Source organism: Larus michahellis, chromosome 5, assembly GCF_964199755.1.
Source record: "Larus michahellis chromosome 5, bLarMic1.1, whole genome shotgun sequence".
NCBI lineage: Eukaryota > Metazoa > Chordata > Aves > Charadriiformes > Laridae > Larus > Larus michahellis.
Genome location: NC_133900.1, coordinates 2,086,798 through 2,112,940, shown reverse-complemented (window position 1 = coordinate 2,112,940; position 26,143 = coordinate 2,086,798). Strand labels below are relative to the sequence as shown.

Below are 26,143 nucleotides of genomic sequence, written 5' to 3'. Positions count from 1 at the left end.
TGTATAAATTTCCCTTCCGTTTCAATTAAAATTGTCACCTTTGTTTCCTACCTTAAACTATAGCTTGCTTATTTACACTTGTTGCATAAGTTAGCTTCCTAGAGCTAGGTTTTGGAACATGGCAAAATTATTGCTGCAGTGGTGTGTTTATCAACATGGTATACCTTTCTTACTTGGAAAAGTGGGCTAACATGCTAGTTTAGTTCCAGGTGAATAAAATGAATTTAACACTATCTAGGGGAAACAGTTGAGACATCAGTTACAGGACCTGACGATAATTAGAACTTAAATTTCAATTTAAGGTTTGCAAGTCATCAGGACTCCTCAGTTCTATTCCTGCTTTGCTTCTGACTTGCTGTTTACCGTGAGCAGTAACTTCACAACACCCCAGTTTGCCCATTTGGGCAATTAAAACACATACCTTCTTCACACCAGTGTTTTCAGTCTTGCATCAATACGGTTATGTTTGTAGCACATTCACGCGTTCAGGATCTTCTGATGGAGTGCAGTAAGGTACTGGTAGCGATAAGGACCTATAAAATACACAGTTAAGGAGGGATTTAGTCATTTTCCATAAGCATCACAAATGTAAGCATAATCCTCCTCTGTCCTGCTGGCGGGTGCTACCATAGTAGTAAGATTTTTGGCGTGATTTAGTAGCAATGCTGGCAGGATGCGCCTAATAGGCTTACGGTACTTAATGATTGGTAGGTTGCGGTGCTGTTCCAGTTCGGGGCTGTGCTGTGCTGCCGACGATAGCCCCTAGGAGCTTGGATTTTGATGTGCTCCGTGGTACAGGTGGGGGATGACTCCACTATGCAGAGCGTCCAGAGGAAGCTGGCAAGGATGGGCAGAAGGCCAGAACACAACCTGTAAGGAACAACAGAAAAGTTCAGTTTGGTACATCTACAGGAAGGGAAGAATGGTCAGAGTAATTGTTAGTTATGGGCCGCTGCAGGGCTGAAAAATGTAAGCTGGGCTCTGCAAATCCCCTGAGAGGAGCGCAAGGAGCAACAGGCTTTGAATTCTGCAGCAGGTCTAGGTGAGGTATTGGGAGAATGCTTCTCACTGTGAACGTTTCTCAGGCCTGGAATCCGTTACCTGGAAAGCCTTTTAACAGCCTAGATGAGTGTGACTGAAGAATGTCTGAAGCATGTTGCCTTTCAATAACCTTTTGAAACGTCTTCTGACTCTGGTTTCTCCACTTCCCTGATTGCGCAGTCTTTTATAGTTGTACGGCACGTGTATGTCTGCTTTGCCATGGTAGAAATAACTATATATTTGCACAGGATGAAGCCCCCAAATACTTGCTAGCATCCGATGTGAGAATTTCCAACTAGATCTCTGGGCTGCTTTTTTTTTTTTCCCCTCTTGGCTTCAGGAAAGGGTGCAGTAAAGCACACGAAGGGAGGGGAACAGCATAGTGATGTATTTATTATACGTTGCAGCATAAAAACACAATCTGCTGTATGGGATCTTGCCAGAGGCCTGCTACAACCCACCCGGGTTCTTATCTTCAGCAATGGACAACAGCAAATGCTTAGGGAGTAGTATAGGAAGGAAATTGGAAAATTCAACGTGATTCGTCCCCTGATAGGCAAGCTCATTCCGTACAGCTCTGTGCTGGGCTCCAAGCCCTTTTTTTCTTGGAGGAAACCTAAGAGAACAGTGCAGCTCGGACGGACAAAGAGGTAGGAAGGACACTTTGAGCAGTAGTGGGAGGAAGGAGACGGTCCCAAGAAAAGTAAAATTGTTGCTGTGTCACTACATTCTCCTCTACGAAAACCTGTCAGTCTCTCAGTGGAACCCTCACCATTTGAGGGCATAACGGAGCGTACCTGCGTAAGGATGTACTTTAATGTTAGCTCCCCTTCCTGATAGCCTGGGCTCCACTTTGCGACCAGCCCCAGAGCAAACCGTTATTTTGCCTCTACTTCTGGTTTTAGAAGATGCATTTGGCATGTTTCTCTTTCTGCATTTATAAAGAACCATTACCAAATGCTAGAAAGGAAACCTGCCAAATGTAGCTGTGGGATAGAAAAATAATCTATGAAACATACCATTAAGACAAAAACATATGGCAATGTGCTAATCCCTCTTCCCCACCTCACAACTAGCCCCGAATCTAGGCCAAGCAGTCAGTGCAGATTATAGCAAATAAGAAAAGCTCATTTATGCTAACAGCTCCTCCTTCAGCTGCCCCTGAACTACTTCTCTGTCTGCCTGTTCCCGAAATGCAGGACAGAGTCATCTCCAAGTTCATCTGGCAGATCATTTATCTGCTCTCACCCCTAATCAGGAAATAGTCCGTGCGTGCGGGAGCAGTCCCAGTTCCAGTACAGGAATTAAGTCCTACCACGGGGAAGTCTGGGAGGATGGTTCTGCACACAGGAGCAGAATTTTTCCCAGTTTACCGGGCATGAGGAAAAAGAGCTCCCTCCTCTCCCTTTCACAGCTGCAGAAAAGGAGTGCTGTGCTGGACATAGTGCTCTGCAAATAGATGCTTTGTAAGTTTAACAGATTGATGAACAGCTAGAGATCGAAAAGCATGAGAAACTCTGGAGCAGTAGACACTCCAATCACAACTGATAAAATAGTCCTTGAATGCAACACACAGGGTTGGAGTGAATTAGAAGCAAACCTTCAGCTTCCAAGTATTAGGAAATCCCTAGTAATGTTTTTCACTTTTTGCAACAGTAGGCTCAATTCTAGGAAATTATCTCTCTGGAAGAACATGAGCTGAATTGAGTAAAATAAAGTAAGCGACGTAACATGGGCTCACGCTCGCGCTTAAAGCCAACTCTTGGTTTCTATGTTCGAGGTGGGGCTTTAAAAAAGCAGCAGCTTTATTCCCTACCTTGGGCCTTGCTCGCAAGTTCCACACGCTACCAAAGCTGTAACCAGCCCACTGTGAGAAGGGAAGGGACTTGATAGCATGTTCACACATCAGCTTCTCATTTAAGCAGCACAGTGTATTAAGCTCCTGTGATTAGTTTTCCTTTTTTTTTTTTTTTCAGATGAAAAACCAAAAACAGTGGAATCTGATTTTTTGCTCTGCCCTGCACCAATCCTATACAGAAGTGGCCAGTAAGTACTTGAAAAAATGTCATCCTGTGTTTTGCTGGAATGGGACCCATGATTGCTGCTGTGAATCATGAGGGCTTTTGGCTGCAGGCAGTCTTTTGTTGGTTTTATGGGAGGTGGTTTGTTGTTGCATTTTTTTCTCCCCATTCTTGTGTTATTTCCCTGGTGTATTTGCCAGCTTTGGAATGGGTTTTAAATAGTCATCTGTGACCAAACCAATTTGGACAGTGCCTTAAAAATGAATATTCAGCCAGTTTATTAAACACTGAAAAGGTCTGGCTTGTCATAAGTTTTATGCAGATTAGCTGTTTTAACAGGGCATAATATGCTCTCTTCCGGATAATCTTTAGGCTCATTGTTAAATAGATTACATTATCACTGACACTTACAAGCTATTATTAAAATTATGTGTCAAGATGCGTACCACTGCTCAACATGCAATGATAAAACGAGGCAGTAATTTAACAACGGCAGCAATCTCCGAACAGCACTGTGGCTAAACTGCAGTTCTCGCCTTATTCTAAGTGTCACTGGCCAGGGCTGCACATTGCTTCTGGCCCTTGGAGAACTAACCCTTCCCTCCTCCTCGCAAATTCAGACATGCCCTAGGCTTTTGAGATCACTTCGACTCCATTGTTCCGATTTGTGAAACTAAGATAATCAGAAGCCAGAAAACTGCATGTCAGATCTTGGCCCTGTAGGAGGGCGAAGGCTTTCAGGCTGTTGACTTTCTCCCTGTTTCCCAAGTAGTCCTTCTCAGAGTTATTTGGGATGAGGCTGACGTTAATCCAGTGGGAAGCACGGCAGTTCTTACAGCTCTGCATTGTCATTTTGCTGTGGCAATTCTTTGCAATTTAAGAACCAAGCCTATTGCATAGCTGATTTGCAGTACTTACTTTTCTGAGTTAAGCAACAATCAGCCGCCTCAGTTGTGCTGTAAGACCGATAGCAAAACCCCAAATACACATCTGTTTTGTGCATTAAATGGCAAGCGGGAGGAGAAAAGTTGGAAAGCTGTAGAATTAAAAAAACATCAGTGATTAACCCCAGTGGAAGAGAGCGGGGTGAATCACTGCAGAGGAGCCGCATCGCAGGCTCCGAGCGGCAGCCAAAGCTCCCCTCTGGGGAGCGGCAGTGCAGGGAAGACACACATGGAGCGGAGTTCCACGGACAGCAGAGGAAGGGGTGAGCTTTTCACGCTGCTACGTTTTCCCGATGCTCGGGCTGCCTTTCGCATAGCTATGGGAAACACGGATCTCGCCCAACGTGCAGCAGGAGTTTGTTAGGGCCTTGTGCCTTTACACTCCTGCTGCGTTCGGCTACACGTGGTCAGGTGCCAGCTGCACAGCAACACAGCTGTAACAAACCCCTCTGCTACCTAAACCAGTCAGCACCGTGCCCAGCTGTAAGAGCTCACCTTGTCATCAGAGCCACGGCAATCAGTCAGGTTAAGAACCCCTCCTCCTCCTGCCAAGTATTTCAGCCGAGTTACCTCACAACACAAAACCTGCACCAAACTAGGTGCCCAGTATTAAGCATCCCAACTGTAAATGCTTTTCCACACGCTGTTAGTCTGCGAGTACCTAAACAGCCTGGACTGCCGAATTCACATGGAATGTGTTGGATATTTATGTACATTAAAGCACAGTGGAAGTTAGTTGAACACGCTGCCTTTTCTCTTGCTCGGTGGAGAGCTTGGTTGGCCTGTGAAGCATTATTGAAAGAGACAACTTGCCACACAGTAAGAGCAGATCAAGCACCTGATCACAGCACCTTTCCTCTCAGCAGTGTTTGTGAGAAAGAACGCTTGAACAATACACGTGAAGTTGTATAGGTTCACAGGGAAGGTTTTTTTCCAAAGGTTAGTGTGTGAAATATACTCCCATAACCTGATAGTGAAGTAGTTACAGCTTTGGCCCAGAGATAAACAGTTTGCTATGCCGAAGACTGACAGCTATGAGAGATATTTACATACTTGAACTCTTGACTTTCCATTGGCACAGCTCAGACTATTGCTGGATAACTCCCAGTAATTCCTCATGTAGTGGAGCTAATATTAGTTGCTAATGTAGCAACAACCAGTCTGCTCTTTTTCTAGTTCTGAAGAGAACTGGAATGAAGAGCAGCACAAGCAAAGTTAGCTTTGTGACTTCGAAACCTGCAGCTTTGCGTCTGTGTAAATGGTAAAGACTCACTTAACAGGTTTCATTATGTTTTACTAATTGGAGACACTTCTTGTTGACTGGTGAGTTTGCGGTTTTCTCATGCAGAACAATAGAAACCCATGTGGAATAGATCAAATGCCAAAGTACCCAAGATGTTGGGTTAGTAAACCCCTGGTCTCCTGGACTTACGCCATCGTGTATTTTTACTTTCTTTCCAACTGCTGGCTGCATTTAGCTAGGAGCCTCCAAAATGCCAGCTGTAGTTTTAACCAAGCGTTCTTTTCAAAGGCTGTTTTTTCACAGTACCACGTAGCAGATGGATGTGGTATCCTTAGGTTATGTGACAACACGACTGTGCTGCTTGCGCCATTTAAAATACCTTCTTGTCCTGCCACTTCTGAAGCGCAAAATTACATAGTCCGCTTACAAAACCAGCTCATTTCAAAAGACTCCTAGCTCAAAAGACGAGCTAACAGATGACAATTGGGATTTCTACATGAGCAACCTATGCATTATAAAAAGTGTTAGATAATATTGAAATAATCCAGAAAGGAAGAGTGCCCTGTACACCCTGCAGGAAGATGAGGAGACAAACCCAAGTTGAATTGCTTTGCTTCATGTACTTTGAGATATCACTTATATACTGTGAGGGCAAGTGTAACATTGCAACTAAACGGCTTTAATGAAAGGGACTCAGATTGTACTACATTAACCATTTAAAAGCCACAGATTTTTCAGGTCTTGCAGAATATTTGAGAGAATTAGTTCCCCTTTTTAGCTCAGGCTTGAATTTGGTGGCCTACCACAGCTCCAGGGAATCAAACTGAATCAGAGATGTCTTTGACCTCTCTGTTACTGCAGATGTTTCTGTAGTCGTTTACTTTGGAAAGAAAACAGAACCCTTGCCTCTTTGGAAGGCCAATATAGGAAAAAGTGGTATATTTTTCTAAGTCTGCGTTCTTGTGCTACCTTTGCTTTTGTTCTTTTCATTTTGCTCTAAGTTCTTTGAGTACTCATTCAGAAAATATATCTGTAGGCTTCACTCGACAGACCAATAGCTTCTGTTCTTCTAAGCCAGGGGTAAAATCCCCTCTGCCTTCAATGGAAGGACTATCGGAACAGCATACATTTCTGTTACTTCCCCAGCATTTACAAGTTCTCTTTTATTTGATGAACAGGTGACAGTGATTAAAGATTAAAATAGCACGAGTGCAGTACCTCACTGAAATATTTGTAGCGAATATTTACATGTCTACTACTGAACTAGCTGGGTTTGTTTGAACTCTAGTTTCTCATTGGAGCATTACAGTAAGATAGTCTGGATTTGCAGGCGCTACTGAAAACATCCAGTTTGATCATGTGAAGATACTCATCTAAGCAAAGCAAGAAAGGTTAGGTCTAGTCTATGCAGTGGATTATTCAGAATGAACGAAGAGGCTGAGAAAATACCACTGTTCTTAAAAAAGGTTCAGAGAACTGCAGAAGTTAGTTTTTTAACGCAGCTGCAGTGCTGCCGGCCAGCTTCCACCCTTCTGCATCCTGCACTTGGATTCATACAGTGGTTGCTCTAAGGTTAGCTCATAAAAATTAAGCGAGTATTTACCCCTCGGGTCCAACAAGACAGATAAGCTTCTCATAACTTGAAATACATTGACTAAGCCTATCTGAGTATATGTAAAATGAAGTTCGTTATGTGTTTCAAAAGACAGGCAAACATCAGGTTAAATGGGATCACTGCTCTAAGTATGACACCGTTTCCAGCCCTCAGTGGGGCGACTTGGGCGCCCTTGTGGTGAATGGCACTCGACTCTACCTGTTGGAGGGGGGCCCTGGGACAGAAGTGGGCAGTATCTTTCTCCTTGGGCTTGTAAGCTTAAGCGATAACCAAGGCAAAAAGGACAAATACAGACATAAACCCGAGTGCAAGTGAAACCTTGAATTCACAATCAGGTCACACGCAGAGATGGTACAGTCTGCACTACTGTTTTTTAATGACCTTCTTTGCCCTCTCTTCAAATCATGTTGGCATATATCCCTTCCTACATCCTGTCCAACATGAACAGCTGGTGGCACTTAAAGAGCAAAGATTAAATAGGAATTATTTTTTGCGTGGTTGGAAAGAAAATTACTACGCTTGTATTCCCAAAGTCTTAGTTGCCCCCAGTTTCAAAGCAGGTGACTGAAGTTTAGTCTCCAGCGTGCAGTTCACTTGAAGCAATGCACACAACAACGCACAAACCAGTCTGGTAGCCATCAACAGTGGTTTGTTTTTTGTTTTTTGAAATGTATTGCTAGTAGTAAGGGCTCCTGGCAACAGCACCAGTTCACAAGTTTACTGGTAGCTTTAAATATATTTCCTATCCAGACATTCCAATAAGAACTTACTGAGCAAAAAATTAACCTTATTGAGCAAGTCTTACTAGAGTCTGAACGTAACGGGAGACTAAATAGTTCACACTCTTACAACTGTAAAAAAAAAAAGTAAGAACTTTTGTCCTAGAAGGAAAACAGCATGGGAAGCGATCTCTAGGAGCGAGCACATTGCTTTATGTTTCTGAGCTGCAGTGCTACCTTGAGACATGCTTTTATTTGTCTATTAAGCAGATTTCTCACAGGAGGAGCCTGTGTCATTCAAGTCTTTGTTCTTCCTGCTGAGAACAGCTGCTTTGCTTGTTTGGCACTTGGTTGTGAATGGGATGGCAGCTCACAGGGAATTCAGAAACACCAACAGCATTGTGCCGTTTCTGCACTGTCACTTCTCAGGTCTTGGGATCTTAGAATTCTTCTGTTTCTGGTTTATCACTGATTTCCTTTTGGTTCTGTCTCTACAGACATAAGTCTGTGAAGTCTATCAAGTCTGATACTGTGCCCTAGCCCTCTGGAATAAAAAGATGAGGGAAGAAAGAAGTATTTCCATATTCCATCTCCATGTTTTATGTCACACTTTCAGCCTTTAAGTAACCTTTTTCAGGAACTAGCTTAACCACCCATTGCATCCAGGGTCTTCCTCTTAAGGAGTTTCTCAACTTCTCTACATATGAAAATAAAACCGTTATTTTGTTTTCTGTCTCACTTTCAGAAAAGAAATTGTTTTCTCCGCAGCAGGAATAAGTCCTGTAATGTTTAGTAATGCTGTCTGGCCATTTATGTTCGACAGTTTGCATTACCTGCCCACTGTCTATTTTTGTTTAGACAAACAAGTGTTTTAGACAAACTAGTGCTAAAACAAACTCAGTTTCTTTTTGTAGCCTGTGATAGCCTGAATGCAGGCAAGAATTTTCTCTCTCTAGGCAAAGCTTTGGTAGTATGATTTTAATCTCTCAAGTACAGACTCACAGCAGAATTAGCTGCTCCGCGTTTTGCTGTGGATCCCATGCAGGGCTGAGGACAATGGGAATTAACCACAAGCTTCCAATGAAACATGGCTTTGAGAGCATCTCTCCGTAGGGGCTGAAGGGAAGCCAAGGTTCTGTCTTCTGGAAGAGCTTGTAGCTCTGTGCAATTGCAGAGGTAGACTTGTGAATCCAGTGCGTTTCTTCCTATGGGTTTCTGACAAATTAACATAAAAACCAGTTTAAAGTAAAACAGTACTGTGTGGGAATCTGTTTAAAACATATTCATTGCAGTTTACAGGATGCACCAAAAAGTACCTGCTCACTACTTCAGGGGCCTTGGGCACTCCTTACAGCAGCTCTGCAGGCGGAGACTACAACTAGCTGAAAGGCTGGGACTTCATGGCCGAGCCGTCACTGGCACTCTTGCCCTCTTGTTTCTGCCTCCCTGGGAAACAGTCTCTGCACACAAAGAGGAAGCACGTGCTTCCTATTTAATTTTAGGTGCTGCGAGTGAAGGATGTTTCCTTGACAGTGGAACAGCGGTACTTTGAGTCTTGCTTTCCGGTTTTGAAGTGCCGTTTTTATAAATACCAGCACCAGATTTAAGAGGAAGAGCATGGACACGTGAAAGCAGACACAGCGAAGATGAATGGATTGCAAGCTCAGTCCTGCAAGTTACCTTGTTTGGTTTCTAGACAGCTGCTCTCATTCCAGAGCAGCTGAAAGGTGTTCTACAAAATGGTTGTTATGGCAGGCTTCTAACAAAGGATCCTAACTATTCCCCCACCTGCCCCTGCTAGCCCAAAGATAGAGCATATTACGCCTTTACTCCATCCACCGCTTCTTGTGGCATGAACCTGGGAGCCAGGAACTTAACACATCACTTTTGAATTTCATTTCCCAGGGAACAAGAGCAGCCACCCGTGTTTCTGAGTTCATCGTGCAGGCAGAGTGCCATGCAAGTGCTTGCATCTTCAGGGATATGTACACTACATGCGGAAGCAGCCAAGCCATCCTTTTTCGAGTTCCACTTGACTATACCAAGAAAAAACTTTTTCCACTGTTAATTCCTTTTCTTCTCCAACACCTGTAGGTTCTTAAACAAGCCTCCCTGCTCCCTCCCACGTGCTCACAGTATTGAGAGGCACACAGTTAAGGCAATTACCTGGAGCACTGCAGTTTTCATTAGTACACACTGATCAGATTTCACACATCTATTTTTTACTGTGGCGCCTTTACGCCATCTTTACTTTTACCCTCCTTTTCCTGTGGTTGATAGTGGCTTTTAAAAAGGTAAAAGCAGTGTTAAAGAAGTGATGCTTTAAGTAAGGTGACTGATGTTTAATATGTTTGCCTAATTAGCTTCTGGCTAATAATTCTAACCCATTAAGTAGCTAGTTAGTACATGTTTCAAATAAACACATCTGGTCCCTCAATGAGTGAAGGTTCTGCCTGCCTGTGGGTGACAGATGTGATGGTAGTTTCCCCAGTGCTCTCCTTTAAATAATTAACAGCACACTGGTGAGGTAGCCTTAGACAGCCAGCTGTGTACTCTCAGAGCTGTGTCTGCCCACATGTGCCTCATCTCTGTACTCCGCTCCAGCTATTACATTCCCTCTTCTTCGCTATTTTCAAAAGCTGCATGTAGCTCTAAGAAACACACTTTTAAGTAACTGTGGGCTCTTGGCTTCTGGTCTGAAAGGCAGCAGGAGAAGTAGTAATAACATGTCAGGCCACCCAAGGGGCAAACGGGTTAGAATTCACAAGCCCTGCAGATCGATCTCTCTTAGCAAACAAAGGGCATTTGAAGCAGTCCCGCCCTGCTGTTTCTTTACTTGGAGTCACTGGGCTAGGTTTGGAAACAACCTTCTTCTGAAGGGAATGTCATCTTGTGGTAGCCTTCTTCTGTATGTGGTGGTTAGCTTTCTAGGCTGGAACAGCTGGTAATTCTTATCCTATCTTGAAAGTGAGAAACACTAACATTAGTTACATGCAGAAGAGCTCATTCCTTCCAACTCAGCTGTCATTTTGTTTTTCAGATTTTGGCTTTTTGTGGTGGGGCTGTTCAGAGTTACATTTTTTTCCTCCAGACCAAGGAAGGAATTATGTCAATAAATTAAGTAAACAGCAGGATATTTTGTAAGAGGCTAATTTGCACAAAAATTACTTCTTGAAAGTGAGACTTGAGTTCTTGCTTACCACAGGGCAAGGTAAGATTTATTCCTACTTCCGAGGGTCCGGGAACCCTGATCATTCTGTGCCTATACCGTAATGGTTAACACGCAGCTGCCATTAGTTGTAGTGATATGGGCTCAGTCTGTGACCTTTGTTTTGTAAGGCATCAACAATAGCACAGCTGCCCCTGCATAGTTGAGATCTCAAACCTGCAATTTGGCAAGAGGAACAGAACAAATTGGATAAATATACATAAACACATTGTGAAGGAAGGGAAAACAGAACAGAATGAACCAGAGCATCATCCTACAACTTGTTTGATAGGGATGATTTAAGTAGGCATATGGTATAGTTAAATGTGCTTTCAAAAACATTGGCCCGATTCTTCAAGCAAATATGAAATAAATATCTAAATAGAAAGAGAGCTGATACAGTATCATTAGTTCTCTCGAAGGAGGCATATGAATGCCTTTGGAAATGTGTGCGAGTGGGGGCTGGGCGTGAATGATAAGCAGATTTACATTCCCACACACAAAGTGTCATTAACTTATTGTTCAGATTACACAGTTGTACTTCCTTCTAACACTGCAAGCATTAGGAAAAAAGCAGGCAATAAGCTAATATTTAGACCAAACCCAGCACCAGTTCTCACATCTTAGGAGTTGAGCATTGGCATAACAGACCACTGCAGCCGCAGTGGTACCTCTCACAGGCAGTTTCCATCCAAGAGTCATGGTGCCTACAACACGCGTGTTTGAGAACTGAAAATCACTGCTGTGCTCATCCTACATCCCGACCTTTCAAGGCTGTGGTATTTAGGAACTCAGTAACAATGGGAAGTTAAAATTAGCCTTTGTCTTTCTGCATTCCTTTTACCAGATGGAACAAAAATACAAAGTAGATAAGCTAAGAAATCCTGAATGCGTTATTACAAAGTAAGCCTAAACATACATTTATACGATGCTCTTCACAAATAACACCAGGTACATCTCCCACATAACCGCCATGCAAATACTCGAATACACAAAACCACGTGATTCCCAGAGCTTGTAGGTAAATGCACAAGATGTCTTCGTTCAGACAAGCCTGTAACTTCATCAAGTTCATCACTTTGAGTAGAATCTTTGTCTGCTTGAAGGAGCATTGAGAAAAGTTGCGCGTAACTTAATTTCTTGTGACATGGAACCCAGTAGCTGAAAACCATATGAAGGAGGTAATTACTGGTGTTTTCTGTGGCTGGAATTACTGTAATTAATTTTGTTTTGTCACTTTTTCCTCCTTGGCTGAGACAGGGAAAATTTTGGGAAACCTTGGAAGGTTGGAGAAGTCGTGCCAAAGAAGGGAAGTTTATGCAAGCTGCAGATTTGACTTGCACGTCTTTGAGAGTCGTTTAAGAAAGGATTAATATTTCATGGAGGGTGTTGAGCATTTCCCATTGCCTTTCCAACTAACAAGTTGCAGTTCCCTTCTTTTTGTGGTAATACTGAACAGCCTTATCATAACTTTTGTGACAACTAAAGCCAGAAGTTAATGTGGCTCCAGAATTAAACTACTTGCTAACGTAAGGGGCGATGCGTGTGACGAACGCTTAGCCACTGCAGAGTGAGGCAACTGGTTTCAATGTTCAAGTGTGCGTTTAAGGACCCATTTGCCAAGTCTGTTTCTCAGCCTCTAAACTACACTGTAACTACATATTGCTTGAAGAATATCTTGTCCCGAGAGAAGAGGAGTAATTAAGATTAGGATTCAATAGGATTTCTCATTTGAGAGGTAGCTTCTTGACTAAGATATTTCACGTTCTAGGTAATACCAGCCATTTCTAGGAAAAGGCAAAAGCACAATAAACCCACAGCACTAGTTACCTCCGGGTAGCCAGTCGTTCAGCTGTTCCTTAGGAAGCTCTCGCTGAAGGAGAGCAGGCGGTCGCTGTTGCAAAAGGAGGTACCAGCCATCAGAACAGAGACTTCTGTTCCTTCCCAAAAGGAAGGAACTTCCCAAAGCCAGCCTTCCCAAAGCCCTTCTGCCTCCCCTGGCCACGGCAGCCCGGCAGTTTCTAGGCCGGGGCTGGAAGGAGAGCCCACACCAAAACAAGAAATGAGGAAGTGGTCTATGCCTGCCCCCTTTTAACTCCCTGCTGCCCTAGTCAGCCATGTGAGGTCCTCCTGCACATAGATTAGTAGGACGCCATCTCCAAATAGTGGTGTTTTCACCTGTTCTCATTCCAGAGCCTCTGCACTCAGGTGACTGGAATACTTCTCCATCGTAGACCTACTCATGGCTAATTAGGCCCATTGATTTGATAATAACATTATCCTTCAACGTAATCAGCTGGTCTTCCCCACTAGCGCTGGATAAAGAGAGTTGATGTGAATCAGATCCTCTCCCACATGAGCTAACTCCTTTATTAGTGAAATCACTGAGATTCAACATTTATTTTCAGCACCAGCGCTTAAGTTGTTTATTTTTTTCCTATGCAAGCATTTTGTTCCAACAAAAATAAAAAAGCCGATGGTTACCAGTCACTGGTTATTCACATGGTACAATCTCCCCCCTCCAAAATAGCTAGAGAAATAAACTCGGGTGGGGGGAAACAAGAAATATGGCTGGATTAGGCTTAATGTCTGTTATAAATATTAACTTCTGAAAATATTTTAGAAATACATTTAGTTTGACACAATTAGGTTGTAATGGGAACTATTCACAGATGGAAACATCCTCAATGAATTGTATAGGCTAACGGGCTCCTAAGACATATGGATCCGATGTTAAGATCAGTAGTAATTTCTAATGCAGTCCTTCACGTTCCTCAGTAGGGCACACAGTGTTCCCAGAGCATTAAGAAAGCGTGCGTGAGCAGAACTAAGTGCTTAATATTATGCAGTGGACATAGTATCCTGAGCTGAATTAATGGACTAATTTAACATAATAATGACATTTCATACCCTGTTACTGCAGGTTCCCATGATTCCATGAGATCAGAGCTAATTCATTGCTGGCTTCCAGTTCCTTCAAATTCTCCAGCGCTTCCCAGCAGTGAAATACTTACAAATCTCTGCACTTCTCTCCATTTCCCATGGAAAGCCAAACCCAAACGGCGTATTGAACATTCTGCTGAGAAAGCTAGGTAGTTCTGGGGTAACAAGAGGGGATCCTAAGAGAACTGTAATTTGAACTTAAGTTAGCGCTAAGCTACACTGGGTGACGGCGGGGGGAAGAGTTTGTGCTAAGTCTTCACCCAAACCCCAAAACACCGTACTGATTTGCATAGAGTGCAGGTCTTGCTGTCCTTGGGAAAATAATTAAATATTCCTTTTTATGCCTGTGTGGTTGGTGGGAGGAAAACAACTGACCGTTTATTGCAACTGCAGCTTATTAACCGTCCCCAGTACAGTTCCCGTTGGCTCCAGTAAACAGAGTCCTGTGCTTCCCAGGTGTAGCTGCCCCTTGGCGCAGTGGAACTGCACGGTTGGCTCTGAGGGAGCTTGCTGCGTCCTTATGCCGCTGGGGCTCTTGAGCTTGGAAAAGCAAGAAAAGTGGAAATACTCGGTGGCTTTGTGTTGCCTCCTCCTGCTGCAGGGATGTGTCCATGGACATAAAGTCAGATTTGTGGTCCTGGAGTGTTTGCTAACTGAGAACAGGGGAACGGAAACCCTGTGCTTTGGTTGGGGAGAGCGTGTGGGTAAATATTAGCTGTATCTGCAGCAAAGAATGGCCAACAGTTTAAAACTCGGGTCAGTCAAATGAAACCCCTGTGTCCACACGCTGTTGGAGCTGACCCCAGTGAGACACCATCACCCACCACCCAGGGTCCTAGGGCTGTCTCCCCGCCCCAGCGCTGAGAGTAGCTGTGTCCCCACGTGTGCCACTGCCCGTGCTTCTCAGCCTTCAGCCGGAGAAAGAGGGGTGGCATGGCAAAGGCTGCCTCCCGAGGGGAGGGCGCTATTGTCTGAGAGTGGAGCTTTTTCCTTCAAACTCTAAGCCACGAAAAGCTTGCCCTGACGGACACCTCCTATTTGCTGCAGCTGCGAGCAGTGGTGACTATTGCTGTGTCAAAAACCTGACCATGCCGTTGTCAGTCACAGGGTGTTCCAGTTTCCCCATCCCTCAGGTGACAACCAAAACACAGTATGGTCATGGTGGCACCCTGTTGTGCTGCTAGACTGCTGTGTAGGGGATGGTAAATTACACGGGGGTCAAGTGACAGGCCCGAAAAAATTACACTGAAGTCCGTAGTTCCACCCAACCCCTCTCCCACCACTGCTGCTGATTTTCCAGTGTGCGGTTTTTGTATACGCGTATATGTCTGCAAAGACACACAGGTAGGTATGGTTAGATATGTTTAGAACACATAGGCGCACTTACTACTGGCTTACTAATACTAACTGTGTAATAATGCTACATATTAAACCATGGAGGTAGGTTTTTTTAAGGGAAAGCACCCTTTTAAATACATAGATCTATTTTTTCCTTCCTACTACGTACAGCATTTTAGCTGTTTTAATGCTGGCACTTGATTCTAAAATACCTTTGTCACCATAATTTTAATAACTTTTTGAGCAGTTGCCAGTTTAATTTTCAGTGCGTGAAAATTGGAGGTAAATTATTTATTACTTCCAGCAAATGTCTTTCACAATTTTATTTAATTTTTTCATCTTTTTTAATGGGTCATAAAATGGCAGTCTTTTATTGGCTACTCATAAAGTAAGGAGCAAATGAATACTTTGCAAATAGGTTACTGTGGATTGAAATGTCAGCTGTATTTCACAGGGTATGAAATTCTTCAGACCGGAGCTGTAGTGACATATGGCAGTGGGCCACATTCCTCTTCCGTAACAATAAAACAGCCCTGGACATAAAGGAAAGAAAGAACGGCAATTGTTGGGTCTTCTCAAATTATATTTTTTGGTAAATTATTTAGTAGACCAGCTGGCGGGCCATGACCGATGCAGTTGAAAGTTGCAAGAATCTTGGGCTTAACGTTGGTCATAAATAAGAACGTTTTGTAAAAGTTCTTTTCAGACCAAGTTTTCCAGGACTGATTCCCATCCAAAAGGTGATACTTCACAGACGAAATATAGGAAAATCCCTTCCACATTGAGCAAGGCCTATGGCCTGTAAATAAAAACCACCAGTTTTTCCTATTACAATGAAATAGCTTTAGGAATGTGGACCACCGGAAAATTGCACGTTAGACCCGCGGTACATAAAAAGCAGTAGAGTTTGTGAGTATCTGCGTGGCATGTTAATGCCACATGCTCATTAGCCCCAGTTTGACGTCTCTTTGGCTGCGCTTGACTCCAGTGCAGTGTCAGAAGTGATCGGGCGATAGGAACGAGCATCCTGGCAAAAGCCCCGCAAAGCTGCTGGGTTTGGGTACTGCTGCGGGACGGCGGGAAGGGCTGCACTGGCCTTTCTCTGCAGGCGGCTGCCCGCAGCCCTGTTTCCCAAGCTGGCTGTAGAGAGCTGCTCGACTCCTCGTGTTTTGGGTGTAGCTGGCAGAAGGCCTGGGTGTTTGTGCCTGGCGTGAGTGGGCCCCGATGAGCGGCACCTCAAGTGTCGCCCCGGGGGTCTGCGTCCCCTTGCCCTGCGCAGGGACGGAAAACCCACACCCTCAGCCATGCAGAACGTGGCACCCCGCCGAGGAGAGGGTTCTCCGGGCACTGGGGGGTGAGTTCCCGGGTTGCCACAGCAACATCAACATTGACACTTCCTGATTCTTCGTGGGTTTTATTCGGGGTTGACCTGAGGTGACTCTGTTCCGCAGCAGCTGTCAAGAGCTCAGCACTTGGTTCTGTTCCGTGTGGTACAAGCTCGTATCCATCTAACCTTTCTGTGCAAAAGTGGGGCTGTGCGAGCAGGGCTGTTGGAGCGGAGGGACAGCCCGCCCTGGCGTACGTGGTGGTGCTGGCTGCCACCACGTTCACAGGGACGTGGCACGGCAAGGGCTCGGACACGCGCCTCACGCCAGCACCCTCTTTCCTTGGGGCTGGGGTGGTACTCGGACACCTTCCCTTCTCTTGTCTCGCTCGTTCTACCTACCGCAGCAGCAGGAGAGGCAATTTTCCTTTAGCCTTTGGAAAGCAATTGAGATATGAGCATAGTCATGTAAATCAAATAATTGTTGGGAGATCTGGCTATACAGACTTACAAATTCAGGCACTTAATGTCTGTGGAGACATTTTTGAGGCATTTCTGACCACCTCCATCAGGAGGCTGACCAAAGTCTATGCTGCTCCTTCCCTCGGAGCATCATGAAAAATCACTGCAGTCTCATAACCCTTGAAATTGTATTCCCCCAGTCTACAGAAAAAAGCATCAGCAGAGGCCCAACGATTTAGAGATGTCACCGGGTGGCACAGGCTGGTTCAGCACTGAGCTGATCTGCGCGTTACTGAAGGAACCCGATACTCGCAAAATACTGACAATCACCAGTGCGAGATGAAGGTGCCCCAAAAATAGAATCACTGCCGAATGTCACTTTATTTTCCAAATATTTACAGTTTATGCAGAGTGCTGAGCTAAAGGCCTCACACACGTGGCCAGTTCCAAGTAAACGCTATATGTATTTACGTATACATCTTTGTCTGGCTGTTGTGAATGAGTGAGTAGAAGAAATAGGCCATGTAGTTTTTGGAACTCCAGGTTTGAAGAGGTGCTGTTTATATGAACCAGAAGTACACATAGCCCATCAAACAGGTGGATGCTAAAGAAATGGAAAAAATGCGTTTCTTATACCCTACAGACATGACAGTTTCAGGAAAGAAGTGGTTTTCTATGTTGACAGGTTCGTCCGTTTGAAGATGAGATAATTATCTGTATGAGTTCACTCTGTGGCTTCTAGAACCGCGCGAGTATGATAACTCCTAGGAAGATCTCGAATGGCTCATCCCTGCAGCTGTGTATCAGAATGGAAGTTGATAGGGAAGCTGGTTGTTCCCCCTGCACTGTATCTGCGCCGAGAGCTGATGTGTTCAGTGAGCCTGCTGCTCGGCGTATTTGTCAGACCCACTGACAGCTAAAGGTTGGGGGAACGCGAAGCTCGGCAGCGGCGAGGTGGCACGTGGCACCCGGCGCTGGAAACCCACTCCTACTGCAGTCTGTGGGCTGGGGGCCCGCTTCTCGTTAGACACATGTGTCATCGGTGCCCTGTTCTGGGACGTCTGCTCCGCCAGAGCGGTGACGGAGGCGGTGTGTGCCCCGGGAGCTGAGCCTAGACCTCACCGGCAGCAGAGTTCATTCCCAGAGGGCGGGGGGGCTTGCTCGGTGGCACCTACTAAAAACATGTGTAAGCCCCCCATTTTAGTAACCGTAATAGCCGGCCTGGGCAAACTTTGCAGTACGAGCCTGTTCAGTTAATGGCAAGTTTCTTCCTGGACGTTTCTGCTGGACCGAGATTTTTGTGCCACTTGTGAAGATCTCTTTCCACCAACTCATGCACTCTAATAGGAGTTGTTAATTTGTCGTTGACCTGGTGCCCGAGCGTGCCTATGTTCTGAAGCTAAGACAAAGAGCTTAAAACGCCAGAGTTGTGTTCTGGCGACCCTGCCCGCCCCGCACACCGCCCCTCTGGAACTTGGGCAAGTCGTGTAAAATGGATTACAGACATCCCTACTCACTGTTTTTCTAAATCCCAAATAGCCTAAGTGTGGTGGCTGTGGAACACCACTAGAAAAAGACTAATACAGATGTTCCATATGAAGGCAAGAGAGAACCATCCCTATAAATTTAAGAAAATAATACACGTTGCAGCAGGAGTATGTAGTTTGCCTCAAGCTTTAATGCGTAAGAGAGAAACAGAGTGAGAAGTTAAACAGGATTGACTGTTAAGTCTCGAGAGCTGGCTTTTTTCTAGGGAAGCCAGGAAAGCCCAACACCTAAGTCACAGGTCCAGGAGTTCCTAAGACAGGCTGTCTCTCTCACACACTGAAACCGTTAGCGTGAAAGGCAGTATTTCAGTCAGTTCGAATATCACCCTTCAGGATCAGCCACGATGGGCACCTAGATTTTTCCTGACAAATTCGGGGGGTGGGGGGACAGCCTGGAGGTGTGACTATAGGAAGCATCGCTGCAAAACTTGGGATTTGTTTGCTAAAGATCTAAGGGATACGTGGAAACCTACTTTTATGAAGCTCTGTATAACGTGATTTGTGTTATCATTTTAGCAGGTTTTTTGTGTAGGCTTTCTTATAGAGGAGAACAAAATGAAGCAGGAGCAGCAGTTACAGGTACTGCCAGGATAGCGAGAACACGCCTCAGCAGTACACTGCTGCTCTCCTGAGCTTTCACCTGTCTTTCGGTTGGTAGCTGCTCAGGTGGAAAGCGTGCGAGCCCGAGTCCGTGATGTTTCCGATGGCGCCTGCTCGCGCTGGCAGCAGTACTCAGCCACCCATGCATCTTCCTTTTCAGCCACATAGGTTTGGGACTGGTAGTAGCGCATCGTGTACATCAACAAACTGCCAGAGGATATAAAACATTGTGAAATGATGTTAGAAAATATTCCTGACTGACAAGAATGCACACGAGTCAGGAGGATGGATGATACTGCCAGGCAGCAAAGGGAATTGACTGGACAGCAGAAAAAACCCCATAGGAAATCATAGACTCACATTTATTTTTGTAAAAAACAAAAAAAAGAAAGAAATGGGGAAAAAGTGAGCATCTGAAAGCATTTTGGAAATTTGACCCCAGTAGCTGGCAGCAACTGGAGTCAGATGTTACTGGCCAAATCCAGCAGTTCTTCGCTAGTGCACAGGCAGAATTAGTTTTGATGTCAGTGGGAGTTTTGCCCAACAAGAGACTTCAGAAATGGTTCCAACTAAAGATAAAAGAGCTGAGGAAAACCTACAATGTATTTAGGTTAAAATATCATCTGAAATAAAGTCAGTGCAGGAGGTATATAAGGATCTAGGTTCTTCAAGAACGCGATACGTTAATTTAAAAATCAAAATTACTTGGTGTACTACATTTGGATTTAGAGCAGTTGGAAGGGTTCTCACTGTGCTAGCAGGCTTTGAACCGAGCAGTAGAATCCCAGTTACGGCATCAGGCAGCGGGCAGGCCCCCACCATTACTTTGGAAAGTCCAGAAAAAGCAGAAAGGCTGAACAGCTTTTATGTTCAAGAAACACGACCGCAACGAATGCCCTTTCTTGGGCGTAACCAAGTGCAAAACCTGGAGCAGAGCCTGTGGCGAGTTTCTTTAAGCCATGCTTTAAAAAGACAAGGCTAATGGGGGAAAATGAAACGTGTAAGAAATTAATCTCTCCTCTTTGAATTTGTGCTTAACTGAAAAGTTGCCATCCCCAAATACTTCTGTGTGCTGTGGATTCTTCAGTATGAATGGGCTGAATTCAGTTACTCCCTTCCAACTGGAGATGCTCTGTGATTCGGTTACACCTGTACGGTCGTAGCTGGTGCAGAGGTATCACCAGGGTGCAAAAGGATGCGACCCCGGGACACCGGGAAGACTCAGTTAACGTCACCGGGCCGTAGGCTGGTGACTGGGACAGAAAAACGCTTCCTGTGCTGTGTTTATGATGTGCAAATCTCCAAAAGGTTTGAGAGTTCAAAGACAGCAGCTTCCTCAGGGGCAGCCGCCAGGACGTGGGCCGTGTTCCACCAGCACAGCGTGCGCGCGAGTCCTGCCCTGATGGGGAGACGGCACGGCACGCACCCGCTGGCTCTGCGCTCGGCAGCGTCGTGGTGCCGGTCAGACTCGGATTTCCCACAGCGTTTCTCAGGAGTGGCAATGCAAACCACTGAAAATAAAGATTAAAAAGCATCACATTAAAAAAAACCTCACCACTAACAACAGTTTTGGTATAGTTGGCTTTATTTAGTGCGTTGGAAGGGAACTGAATTAATTTTTTATTTTTATCTGTTCCGATTCAGTTATCCTAGTAATAATTAGAAGTAAATGAGAGTTATTCTTTCTGTTAGATCAATTATTCATAACACAGATCATTTAAAAATGAGTTGAGCGGAAGCAACTTACTTCATTTTTACTAAAACTGAAAAAGAAATTAGCCAAATTAGTTAAAATAGCTTTGAACTCCATATTGACTAAAGCATTTGTGCCAGAATAAAAATTCATGACATATAAGAACGGTATAAATGATTAATCATTTCAGTTCATGGATATCTATATTTTTATTTAATTACATCTATGCAGAATATAAACTGTCTGAATCTTGGGAATCCAAGCCAGAGAAGCTGAAGAGTCTTCTTATGTTTAACATTCACCATGTGTTGTTTTCTTCTAGGGTTAATTTGTAAAATGTAAACTACATACTATTTGTGTGCAGTGATTATATACTATTTATAGAAAGTCTTGACCATTTATAATTATCCGACATTTTTATCCATAATGTCTGCATATGACTAAAGAGATGTTTACGGAACAGACAAAACAATGTTATTTTTACAGTTGAACTTCAGTTTATTTTACGTAAAACTTTTTGGAGTATTCTATGCTACATGGAATACAGAAGGGATATTCTCTACTCGGGTAGCTCTCTATCGAGAAGGCTAAAATTATTTCCAAAGAGCAATCAACACCGTACCCGCAGAGACCGTGCTGTTCATTTTAAGCAGCGTACATTGAGGAAAAGAAAGCTCGGTCTAAAATGACCAAAAAGTGGTTTCTGAAAGCCACGAGGTCCAGCCCTGTAGCAGCTAAGTATCTTGATCACTTAAAAGTCATCAGTGGTTTCTAGAAAGGGTAACACAAAGTAATCACGTTAGTGCTGTGATTTCTGGGAAGGCATTTGTGATGCCTGGTGCAGCGCAGAGCCCCGTCTCCCGCGTTCCTCTGCTGGAAGGCTCTCTGTGGAACGGTCTGCATCTCCGTAGCACGCATGCGCTTTGATTGACCGCGTTATGGCTGCTGATTTATTTTTTTTTTTCTCTTTCTTTCCAGAACTCTGGAAGTTTTGGTGAGTTTGAATGAAGGGCAATCTTTCATGTCCAGCTCATTAACAATCACCGCTTCGGAGTGTGTAAGTAAATGGCTAACATCCTTCAATGTAAAATCCTGAAACCTCTCGCTGCAGAGAACCTCAGTGCGTGGCAGGTCCCGGTGGATGTCTGGAATGCACAGATCCGCCTAACTGAAAAATACACCTGTGCAGACACACACAGAATATACATCATTTAACGATACATCATTTCTTAATAAGTAGGTACATACATATACATATATACATATATGTCCTAAGTCGCTTTCTCCGTATTTTGAGACACGCTTAGAATCTGTTTTATAACACCACTACACGCAACAAAGAGTTTTCAGCTGTTTTGAATACCCTGATGAATTGTGCCTGGGGTTACAGACAAGGTATTTTTCTGCAGTTATATAAAACAAATCCCTTAATTCTTCCCATTAAGGTGGGAAACAGCTTTATTTTAGGAAGATCTTTTCTGCAGCACTTCAGTGAAGTATTGCTGTATGTATCATGCCAGGCTGCCTAATGACACACAAAAGCCATCTCTTAGGTGGCAGGTTTGGAGATGTACCTTTGCTTTCTGACATAGGCTCTGTTACAAGGGCTCCTCCTGCCGTTGCTGCTGCAGGGGCTGCTGACGTAGGGCACACGCAGGACGGTATGGAGAGGGAAAGCCCTGGAATTCTCCTCCTCTCCCAGGCCACCTCAGCCGGCTCTGCCCTGGCATCCAAGCAGTGTCTGTGTGTTCCGTGACTCTGCGGGGCTTATATTTTTCTATAGCTTGTGAACTGTAGTTTGCTAAAAGCATTACAACAGCTTGCTTCAGCACAGCGTGCAGCTATGCCTTTTGAAATACTGGGACGCTTCCCTGCCCTCAGAGACCTGCTCACTACACAGTGAATTGTGTCCGGAGAGCCCGGTGTGCCACAGCCGCCTGCGTCCGTTTCCAGCCCGGTCCCACCCAGCGGATCGTGGCAGCAGGCTGGACCTCGGACTCCAGCCTGCGAAGGGAAGGTGGTTACAATCCCACAGGAGGATGCTGACGCTACGTCGCTTCACGTACCTGATTTTGGTGCCGGAGTAAGCAGTACAGGCTCTCAGCGCTGTTAATTAGGGAGACAGCCTTTGTCAAACACAGGCTGGAGGACCTGAGGTGCGCCTAGGGTTACGCAGTGTGAACGTCCTGCTATCTTACAGAATACCAGGCTTATGGAAAAGAGTTACAACCGGCTTCTAGGATAAACCACGTACTTATGCAGTCAGTGACTTTTCTAACTTAATATATAAAATTCCTAACCTCCTATTTCTGCTCTCCATTAATTTCTTCTGCCTTCTGTATTACATAGGCGGGACAGTTAAAATCTTTGCAATTAGACAGGAGGTTCTGAAAATGTGCTGCGCGTGGATACCATGTTTCTATAAATTTGTCTCATTTAAAGTGTGACTTTAGCACAGCTTTCCTGTCAGGCATAGAAGCATACAGAACAGTACCTTCTGCGCATCAGCGTGTATTTTTCCAACAGTATTTTTATCGCTCGTAGGTAATTGTCTTTGAAGAGAAAAAATGACATTTTTCTTCTCTTCATTTAAAAACTAAATACTTGGGGTAACCATAGAAATCAGTTCAGCCCTTCAGTTTCAGGAAGAACGCCTGAATAAATGGAGAGCCGAAGAAACACACATTCCCCGAACGATGTTTCTCTGGTTAAGGCCTCATTCTCATTGGGAAGCATTTCAGGCTTGCAGCACGGCGTGCTGAAGAGCCGCTCAGACGGTGACGCAAGGACAGCACAGTCACAGGAGGATGCTGGGGACCAACAGCAAACTGCTTTTCTCTCTGTCTTCGTCCTTTCAGCGAAAGCAGCACATGTTAAGTCCGTCCCCATGTCCTCTTAAAAATTGCTAAGATTGCACAGATAGGTAAAAACAAGGCATCGACGCAAAGCAAATCACAGCAGATTGCTGGGTACGGCTGTCTTCCCTCTGCTGTACTCAAACAGTGCGTCTCTGTGGTCAGAAGTTGTCACTAACAGGAAACAGAATGAGTACAGATGTGTATTGACAGGAAAAACTGTTGCACTTCTGATCGTCCTTTTTTTTCTTTTTTTTTTTTTTTTTTCCGCCTTTCATACATGTTGCAGCAGAGACGGCTCCATACAAGGAGAACTGCTGTTTCCATAGTAGCAGATGGGCAACTGCAAGAAATGGGTCACTGCTAGAATTGTTCCACTAATTGTGATAACTGAGCAGCTGATGGCTACTCGCTATGTTAGAGTTACAACTACAGCCTCCCCTAGCACATGCACGTCGCTGCCGTGAAAACAAACAAACAATACGCTGCACGGAGGCACGAGGCATGCATCCTACCTGTTCCTCGTAAATGCATACGCCTCGCTGCACCTACAGCTGCGTTTGCAACGGCGCGTATCTCCAGCATGACTTGTCTCACTTGGACAGAATTACTTACGCTTTGCTCCAGCCTCAGTGATTCCCTGGGTTTCCGTCCCTTCCTTTTTCCTCAGCTGAAGCCTCAATAACGTCTATTTTCATAAGGTCACCGTTGCGTTTTTCTCAGTGTTGTTCTAAACCAGCACAGAACATCAGCTGTAAGAATAAAAGCACCTACAGGATGTGGGTTTGAGGTGGTGGGAGATTCGTTTCTTATATATGTATTGTTAGTAGAGATTCCTCAAAATTCCACCCAGCCACCAGTCCGTACAGACCTGTGCCCTCGTGGGAGGAGAAAGGCACCTCTCATCCACAGACTTAGGAAGAGACTTCACCTGTTTGCGTCCAACAGCCCGTTTCTTAGCAGTCAGCGTACCCTTTATTTTCTTCAAGTTGGGCCTTGTTCTTATCTCAAGCATATCAGTTTTACATCGGAACGAATCCACTGACTGCAGTGCAATATGTAGGGAATTCCCCCAGACTATGTAGGGAATGAGAAACATGAATAGCATTTTACCACCTCCTCCCCCACGTTCGTGTTGACGCATCATTCGTTGTGATAGGCAGCTCCTGTTGAAGCATCGTAGCTTACCTTCCACATCACTCGTGGAGCTGAGGAGGCTTCCCAGGGAGGGTGGGACTGCACTTGTGCCAAACACGAATTTGGCTGAGACCCTCTTCTTGATCCTTTGTGAGGAGTTTCTCCATTGGGAGTATCAGGATGCGACGGATCACTGTTTGGGATCTGTATCAGTCAGTAGGAAGCTGGTTTGGGGCGAGTGGGGAAAGCAGGCAGCAGTTATTGGCAACATCCACTGACGCCGTCTTTCTGCTCTCTTCGCAGTCTAGTGGAGTGGCGGCGCTCATCGCTGTTCTTGTGCTGTTACTGTTAGTGGCACTCGGTCTGCTCTGGTGGTTCTGGCCCCTCTGCTGCAAAGTGGTGAGTAAAGACTTACTGGAAAAAGTCATTGAGTGTGTGACTCACGATTATAGACCGTGCTGGGAAACACGGATACCGTAGGAAATGGGTTAAGTAACAGCAGCGCTACATGCGACATAAGCCGTCTGTAGAGGGAGTTTTCTTTCATTCGTGATACGCAATAAATGGAAGACAAGACCAGCTTCAACACCGTGGACTGTGCTCTTAGCAGTGCGTCTGGCTGCTGAGCGAGCACGTGTTATATTTCTGTGAAATCTTTGATAAAAGCCTTCTCTATTATTTGCAAGTTGTTGGCCGTAATAGTATGCAGATGTTATCCTGAGATGAAGGACTATTTTAAAAGTACTGTCACTAAAATTGGTATTTGTAGTCCATTATGGGCTCTCAAGTTGGAAATCCCTTAGTGTCGTAATAATCCCTTGGACCCATTGTATCTCTTTTCATCTGAGTGCCCTCTTTATCCTTCTGGCAGCAGTCAGCAGTGCTGTTTCACTAACGCTCCTCCATCTCCTTGCGTGTTGGGGTTTTTAAATCGATGACGGTTGTTATTCATCCAGTTCCACGACAGCGCTGAGGAGTTGGGAAGTGGAGGTTGCTTCCAGGCTGTTACTGTATTCCTCGTCTTCTCTCGGGCCTGTGGGACCTGGGCAGCAGAGGAACTGCCCTTCTCGCCTGTCCATGCCGAAGCCACGGAACCAAAAGCGTTTCCGTAGTCCTTCAGGCCCCAGGCTGCCCTAGGGCAACAGGTCCTCAGCCACCATCTGCATCCTCGTGGGCTGGGGTTTCTGAGGCAAGACCTACGAGCTCTCCTCTGACAAAAACTCTCTCTTCTGCCTCATTCTGCACAGGACAGTGCCATCAGAAAGCCAGGGAGGTTGTCTGTTAGCCATTTTACTTCAACTTGATTTTATATCGGGAGCCTTCCTGTGGAAAAGGAAAAGCTTCCTATTTTCTCATTTTAAAATAATTGGCTAACCTTGGTTCATAGACCGTCTTCCCACTTCTTAGTGTCTACACTTTCTGTCTGGAGAAGGCGGCTCCAGCTCGGCATTTC

General features: G+C 44.9%; 1 protein-coding gene and 1 long non-coding RNA gene across 2 annotated transcripts in view; one reads left to right on the top strand and one right to left on the bottom strand.

The window, feature by feature from the left end:
* ANTXR2 (ANTXR cell adhesion molecule 2) overlaps nt 1-26,143 on the top strand; it is a 102,030-nt gene that overhangs the window by 30,759 nt on the left and 45,128 nt on the right. The window contains exons 10-12 of the mRNA XM_074588511.1: nt 3,018-3,087; nt 21,677-21,755; nt 24,994-25,089. Coding sequence (XP_074444612.1) covers nt 3,018-3,087; nt 21,677-21,755; nt 24,994-25,089 — 245 coding nt within the window. The remainder of the gene's footprint in view (nt 1-3,017; nt 3,088-21,676; nt 21,756-24,993; nt 25,090-26,143) is intronic.
* LOC141743718 (uncharacterized) lies at nt 420-12,827 on the bottom strand. The gene is made up of 3 exons (XR_012587180.1): nt 12,622-12,827; nt 693-870; nt 420-533 (listed from the first exon to the last, which is right to left on the bottom strand). It is a non-coding gene; the product is annotated as an uncharacterized LOC141743718 (long non-coding RNA).